This window comes from Chinchilla lanigera, unplaced genomic scaffold, assembly GCF_000276665.1.
Source record: "Chinchilla lanigera isolate Chin_1 unplaced genomic scaffold, ChiLan1.0 scaffold00004, whole genome shotgun sequence".
Taxonomy (NCBI): domain Eukaryota; kingdom Metazoa; phylum Chordata; class Mammalia; order Rodentia; family Chinchillidae; genus Chinchilla; species Chinchilla lanigera.
In genome coordinates, this window is record NW_004955405.1 from 31,991,950 (window position 1) to 32,000,008 (window position 8,059).

The window sequence follows — 8,059 nt, forward strand, 5'->3', positions numbered from 1 at the left end:
CTTGGCATATAACAGGAGTGGTTTCACATGGATATAGGTCAGCAGCAAAGCGCCTGCCTGGCAAGTGCAAGCTTGTGAGTTCGGTTCCCGGTACCGGAAAAAAAAAAAAAAAAAAAAAAAAAGAATTGCATCTGAAACACTTAAGCAATATTCTACAAAAGTGGTATAAAAATAAAAATTTTACAATGCAAAGCTGAAATGACAGAGCAGGTATGCAGGGGAAGGAAATGACATAAAGGCCTAGTTACCTCGTTAAAACCAGTGCAGCTGTGCGCTACGGGAAAGGCAGGAGGAGCCTTGCTCTAGTAACAGTTCGCGACAGTCCCCGTTTTGCTGCTACTTTTCACAATAGAAATGAAGGAAGACCGTTAGGGTTATCACTGCGGATGAAACCACCTTCGTTTACCTTTACACTTCCCCACCTACTTGCGCAGGACTTGGCCCTCTGGCTCTCCTGGGGTCCTCTAGGACCACTGCTCAAGTGTGCACACACACACAGCCCTTCCCCAGACAGCAGCATCCCTACACTGCTCCCTCTGGGATCCGACCTTTTTAATCCCTCCGAGAATGAACATCATGAGCCTAGTAAACTGTTCCCTCCTCTCCTCAGAAAGCTTCTGGTTCCATGAATGTAGAACTACTTCCAATGAGGACAGCTGCAAATGAGTGGGCTAAGCTCTGGCACACTAGCCGTACACAGGACATGCATCTTTAGGCTTCACTTTAGGGATTCCTCAAGGTGGAGATAAGATTTTAAAAGATCCATACCTGACTAAGAAGTTGCCCATGAAAAATGTTATTTACAACATTCAGAACTTGCTTGATAAGTTTCCTCTGAGAAGTGGGGAGAAGCGCCGGCACCCTCCCCGTTGTCTCTAGTTCATTTTGTATTTTATCCAGAAGTTCACAGAGAAATTCCTGAGCATCTTGTTGGGCATAACCACGAAAAGCAGGAATTACCCGCCACACGGAGCGCAGCATAGCGAAGGGTGAGACCAGGGTCCACTTTCCAGACCACATGACCTGGAACAAGGTATGCAGTTCGTGACAGAGAGATAAACACTGTGAACTGGGCTCCCTGGCTTGGATAAGTTCCGTATTTCCGCTTTTTAATGCCCCGCCACTTAGTCTTGGTGATATGCTTGAGTGTCTGGAGCAAAGAAAGCCTGGGTCTTTGTCACGGCACTCACTCATTTGATACACCAGGCTATCTGCCGCGGAAGGACGGCTGTAGGATCCTGTATTGTCACCAGCAGTCACAGCCAGCCACTGGTTCAGGTCAAGCTTTAAAAAACACTGTCGAAAGATAAGTAAATGACTCAGCACTTGAAGCACAGAATTCATATAGCAAGTATTCCCCAAATTTCTCAATCCCGTTACACCAGGAGTCACTACCGGCCTTTGTTTAGCGGAGGCGTCGCTGGCTTTTTCCAGCCTCCCGTGCTCTAAGGTACACACGACTTTCCCCTTGGCTGGTGACGCTGGGGTTTGTGGGGGGACCCGAACAGGAGCCACAGCCACCGAGGCAGAGCGAGCAGAGTGAGCCACACCTTGCAAACGCGAGCTCTTTCTGGGAGGCGCACTTTCCAGCTCTGCTCTCCCTTCACACCCTAACAGCTCTTGCTGTCTTTTTTTCACTTCTCTTTTTGCTATTTTTTCCTGAAGTTGTTCTTCTTGCCTTTTTCTTGCAATGGGCGATTGTTCAAACCAAGTCCGAAAGGTTCTCCCCATGAGCATCCTTCTCCTGTGCCAAAGAGCAGCACACATTTGACCTTCATTCCGAAGCTGAGGCTGGGTGTCGCTGTGGAAGAGGCAGGAGTCGCCACTTGTATCCACAGGCCGTAAAACCCTTCCGCTCCGCGTGGTACAGTAATTCTGACTTCTGATTGCACTTAATGTACTTCGGAGTAACTTCATGTCTCCAGCTGCATTGTCGTTCAGGACATAATCGTCACAGAGGTAACAGAAAACGTACATCTCGTTCACTTCCAGCGCAACAGGATGGCTGCTTTCCTGAAAGTGCTTGAGCGCGTGCTCCTGAATGTAGCGCCCACAGGCGACGTGCGGACAGCTGAGGCAGGCCCAGACGGACTCGGTGGTGCTGCAGTCCGCACAGTGCCACTTCTGAGGGCTGAGGATGGAATGGTCTTGAGCAAGCTGCAGCTGCCCAATGTGTTTGCACTTATCCATCGCTAGCGTTCACGGAGTCCCTCTGAGAAACACGCAACCCAGACACGCCTCTGTTCACACGCCCACGGCATCTGAAAACTAAGCAAACAACGTCAGTTTCTCTGATAAAATAAAATCAAGAACCCAATATTCCTTTTTTATACAGTACTTTCCCAAGAATAATAAATGGGTTCGCTCTGCTTCTGATCCGGGCCCCTTGTCGTACCACCACACTCAGCTCTCACTCTCACTGACCTCCACTACCTAATCTCTCATCTACTTTGTCCTTAAAGAACGTACATTTCACTTTACGCTTTTTCTGTCTCCAGAACTTTTAATTTTCTGCCACCGTCTAGGGGTGAAAATGGGTAGTGGCCACTTTTCATGCAACTAGATTAAGATCTCTTCCTCTTTACCCAAGTCTGAAGGTAGTTTCCAAAACTAGACTTCTGGTTTTAAAAATTTACCAAGACCCAAATATATCCCATAATACTTACAAATATTCTGAGCCCTCTGTGGAGTTACTCAGCATAATTACAGTTAAATGCATGTGTCTGAATTCCACCTCTGCTGCATACTGTAAGATATATGATTTCCAGGAACTGTCTTAACTTCTCTAAACCTAATCTACAAGATGGAAAATCATCCCAACTTCCAACAGAATTGTTCAATGACTGAAATATAAAATATTTATCTGACCTATGGTAAGTGCTCAATAAATGGTAGCTATACTGATAAGCCTTAATTTTGTTTTTTTTTTTAAAGACAGGGTCATGCTACACAGTTCAGACTAGCCTTGAACTCACTATGGAGCCCAGGCTGTTCTGGATCTTGTGGCAATCCTTCTGCCTCAGCCTCCCAAGGGCTTAGATTACACATGTGCTCCACCTCACCCAGCAACCTTTATATTTTATCTACATAAATAAGTCATATGAAATATCTGATTTAATTGCATTAAATTTGACTTTCCACTTAACAAATCAGTAACTTTAACACATGACTACATAACATACTCTGACCTGATGGACCTGACAGTTTGTCATGGGGAGAAAGAAAGAAGAGACTGTTGTGTTGTCTGTGGCCCTGGGACTGAACCCAGGGGTGCTCTACCACCGAGCCATATTCCCAATGCTTTTTTTTTTTTTTAAAAAAAGAGTTCTTAGCCAGGAGAGGTGATGCACACATGTAATCCCAGCACTCGGGAGGCTGAGGCAGGAGGATCGTTGCGAGTTCGAGGCCAGCCTGGGCTACAAAGTGAGCTCAAGGCCAGCCTGAACTGCAGAGCAAGACCCTGTCTCAAAAAGACAATACATAAATAAATAAATAAATAAATTTTAAAAATGAGGTCTTGCTGTTTCCCAGGCTGGCCTCAAATATGTGTTCCTCCTGCCTCAGCCTCCTTAGTAGCTGGGATCACAGGTGTACACCACTGTACCTGGCAAATGAGAATATGCTTTTGTATTTGAATATTCTCAGGAATGTATATGTATGCAAATAAAGAAATGAAGAATAGTAAATGGGCGGCAATATAATTAACTTTTACATTATAGCAAGTCTAAGCATATTTAAAATTATGTTATTCTTTTTTAAAAAATAAAAAGGCAAGAAGATAAAAAAATGAAAAAGATGTGTGCTGCCATGCCCAGCTTTATTCTTATTTTAAAAAATAACATAACCCTATTAATGTTTGATCCAGAACTTGTTTTTTTTTTTTTTTTTTTCAGAACTTGCTTCTTGATCAGTTAAAGTCAAGAATACTTCTGCGACAGGTACTTAGATAATGAACAGAACTCTGTTTAAAAAATAGTAATAATAAAACACTGATTTTCATTGACTGAACATAAACTGAATAGAAACTGCAAGGTGCAAGTGAGGACCTAGTTGCAGAAAACTGAGATCATATGTAACATGGCTGATTTAAATGTGTAAGGCAGCAAACAAGACAGTATGAAACGCACCTGCAGCTGCCCCCTCCAGGATGCCAGGAAACTGCACAGGTGAAGCTTTGATGCCTTTCTACCGCTTTATGTGAAGCCTCCTTATGACCAAGAGCCTTTCACTCTGTACTTTTTAGACACTGAGAACAATTGGGAACACTGACTATGGACTGAAGACCAAGCAGTCCCAACCCTCACTGGTACACATATTTCAAGTGACATTTTAAGATGACTTCTCTGCCTTTGAAATTTCCACAGCTCTGAACTCTGGTCAAATCAGAGCTCCAAGTATTCAGTAACAGTTGCTGATGGGATATAACTGATGAATACACTCCAGGGTCCTATGACCTGGGTACGGTACTGAGGCAAAACCCTTGGACCTACCCTTGACCTCTTTCCTTCCACATCAGTCTTTCAAGAGAAATGGGTGGCTCTCTCCTCAAGCTGAACCTAAACCACTACTACTTTGGAATCTGACTGCTACAGCCGCGTGTGGTGATACACACCTGTAATCCCAGCACTCAGGAGGCTGACGCAGGAGGATCGCCATGAGTTTGAGACCAGCCTGGGCTATGTAACAAGACCCCAGTCTCTAAAACAAAAAGGAAGTCTACTGCTGTGAACCTGGTCCAAGCCACAGTTGAGCTTCACCAGGACTACTGCAATGTGGGTCCTAGATGGTCTTCCCACCCTATCCTTAACACCACCAAAAGGTTACTGAGTACCTAGCATCATTCTGCTAGACACAGAGAACTACGCCCAGTGAGGGCGGACACTCCAGAAGACCTGTGCACCGGCCCTTCCCCGTGAAGGGGGGTCAGCGGGGCGAGGGGATGTACAACCCTGCACACCCCCGATGCCACTCTAGACCCCTTTCTGGCAGCCGGGATTTGGAGAATTACTTGCTGTCACCATCCCCGAGCTTGATCCAGATCTATGGGGCACACAAAGCCCTGAGGAATTCTGCAGGGAAGGACATGATAGGTCAGTATGTTAAGGAGAGAGCTGAACGGCAAACAGACCTGGGAGGAGGGTGAGTAAAGAGACTCTACTAATCCAGAGCGCATATGGAAATTAAAGCTGTAGCAGGGGAGCAGTTCTGAAGAAGGGGGCAGGGGTAGATTTAATGTTAACACACATTGGCTCAGAAAACGGATTCGATGTGGAGGTTACGGAAAGAATCTAAGGCTGTCTTCTTCCTACTTTCATTCAAAATGTACTGAAATGCATTGGGCATGGTGGTGCATGCCTGTGATCCCAGCACTCAGAGGACCGCCACGAGTTCAAGGCCAGCCTGAATTACACAGTGAGTCCCTTTCTCAAAAAAAAAAAAAAAAAAAAAAAAGTATTGAAAAAAGAAGGCAGAGAAAATTTAAACACTGTATTTATGGTGGGTCATGAATAATAATTAGCTGAAAATCTTTCAGGAACAATGAGGGAAATGTCATTTATTTACACTCAAGGAAAATTACTTCATGTAAATATTTTTTAAAAGGGGTAGAATGAATTAACACTCGAGACAACATTCAGAAAAGAAGACTTAATAGAAAAAGCCTGGCAAGAATATATAAAATGTTACTGTTCAGTAATGGGACTGCAGATTATATTTATTAATAACATTTCAAATGAGTAATAATTATAATAACATTTCAAATGAATAATTAACATTTTCAAACCTCTAAAAATAATGAACAGTTAATTGTGTAAGTTTTAAGTAAAAACAGCTCAGAAACATAAGGATATGATAAGTTACACACTAATCTCTCCGCAACTTTTTAAGTCTGCAAATACATTCCTTTCAGTTAGAATGAAATTTCCGTTTCACCGCAGTTGTTACTAAAAATCTGTTTAGATGGAACCAAGGTTGACCTTCAACAAGAAAAGGTTTCTGTAACTGAATATGACTTTATCTGATGCAAGGATGATGAAAAGGGTGGTATCGTAACCAGACGTCCTCTTGAGAGACACTACAGCAGGGGAGAAGAATCGCATGCTTGGAACCAAACGCCTGAGTTTATTTTTAACAAGTGGCTGCATTTTTACTCTGTACCGTAAGTGACTTTTCCTTTATGTAACTCAGTTTTCACGTCTGTAAAATATCGGTAGTAATACATACTAACAGAGTTGTTGAGAGAATTAAACGTACTTGTACCTGTAAAGCACTTAGAACATCCTGGCACATAATGATAGGACCCTCATACATCTTAGTTGTTAGGAATAATAAAATTATTATAAAGGCTAGTTTCCTTCAAGTTGATCATTTTTAGTGAGGGTTTCATTCTTCTCAGTCAAACACGGTAAGGGGAGACGTTAGCTAAAAACTAAGGTCTGACCTCTCTCAGGGGTATTTGCATTTTAAAAGAGGGTCTTAAAAATCTTTTTAAAATCCAACGATGTCAATGAAGAATGGTGGAATGACAGGTGATGAGATTAATATTTTAAAGCAGGGGCCACACGCTGTCTGCTTAGGAGAGAAACTAGGACCAAAGATGACTAAGGGGGGTGGTGGAGCACCCCCCACACCAGTTCACTTTCCAGCCTGCAGCCAAAGCTCAGAGACAGGGAGATCTCCCCAGAGGGGTCTCAGCACATAAAAACCTAAAAGCTTGGAGGAAAGGAAAGAAGGATGGGAGTATTCTCCTGACACTTCCTATTTTCCTATTAGGTTCACAGCACTTTTTATTTGCTAATCCACTACCGTGAAGCTAGGTATTAACTCCACTTGGCTCCAGCATATCAGACGTGCAAATAGCAGATGTATGATCTGGGGTAGTACAGTCATTTGGCTGATGATTATACAGTACGTTCTTTTTGGCGGGGGGGGGGGGTACCAGGAATCTAACTCAGGACCTCAGGCTTGCCAGGCAGGCACTGCATGGCTGAGCTATATCCCCAGCCCGCTGTACATTTTTAAATTTTATTTATTTGTTTATTTTTTCTGTGCATTGATTTTAAAGAGATGACACAATGGAAACAATTTATGCCTCCCACAGAGATTCTGATAAATTACTTCTACCTATATAATGGCACTATATAGAGTGAAGATGCTCAGAATGAGACAGATAAATACATGGAGTACAATAATCTGTACCACCATTCTCCTACATTTTAAAAACTGTTTCACACTTAAAGCTGCCACACAGCAAGATTTCTCTCAAAATAACTTTTGTTTAGTCATATTATAACTCTCCAACATACAATAACACAGCATGCAAAGTATCTTTCTGATTGATTTTAACCCACTGCCCACCAGTGGGACACATGTGACTGTCCCATCAGTGGTTTGGACCACTGGGGTAGAAGTGGTTACTACAGTCATTCGTGGACAGTTCAAACTGCCCAGCAGTGAGACATACGAAGTGTGGAATTGTGGCCCTGTCATTACCATGCTAACAGCTCCTCAAACATCTTTTCACAATGAAATCACTCCAGCAAGGTTCTAACAGAGGTCCAGTGATGAGTTCTAGACTGTCCACCACCAAGACTTATCCTTAGCTCTGACTCTGCTGACAGAGTCCAGTCATGCCACACACCAAGCCTGCCTACATACACTGCCCCTCAGGATCCATGTACTCTAACGAGAATCTCAGCTAGAAATCTTTCCTTCCCCTTGTAGGAGCGGCTCACTAAATTACCCAGGCTAGCCTCAGACTCCCTCACCTCCTGCCTTGTCTCACAAGTAGCTGGGATTACAGGCTCGCCACAGTGCCTGCTGGTCAGAAATCTTAAATTTTCTTTTCAGCCAGGTATGGTAGCGCAGCCTTGTAATCCCAGCACTGTGGGAGCCTGAAGCAGGGAGAAAGCAGACTTGAGTCAAGCCTGGGCAATTTAGTAAGACCCTGTCCCAGTGTTAAAAAAAGAAAAAAAGGGGCTGGGGATTTAGCTCAGCGGCAAAAGCGCCTGCCTGGCAAGCGCAAGGTCGTGAGTTCGGTTCCCGGTACCGGAGAAAAACC

General features: G+C 43.7%; 1 protein-coding gene across 2 annotated transcripts in view; it reads right to left on the minus strand.

The window, feature by feature from the left end:
- Positions 1 to 8,059, minus strand: part of Usp44 (ubiquitin specific peptidase 44) — a 29,689-nt gene that overhangs the window by 14,905 nt on the left and 6,725 nt on the right. Inside the window, exon 2 of one of the 2 annotated variants that reach the window (XM_013518470.1) lies at positions 769 to 2,268. In XM_013518470.1, the coding sequence (XP_013373924.1) occupies positions 769 to 2,190 (1,422 nt within the window). In that variant the 5' untranslated portion in view covers positions 2,191 to 2,268. The remainder of the gene's footprint in view (positions 1 to 768; positions 2,269 to 8,059) is intronic. The other variant, XM_005374485.2, reaches the window with a different exon arrangement.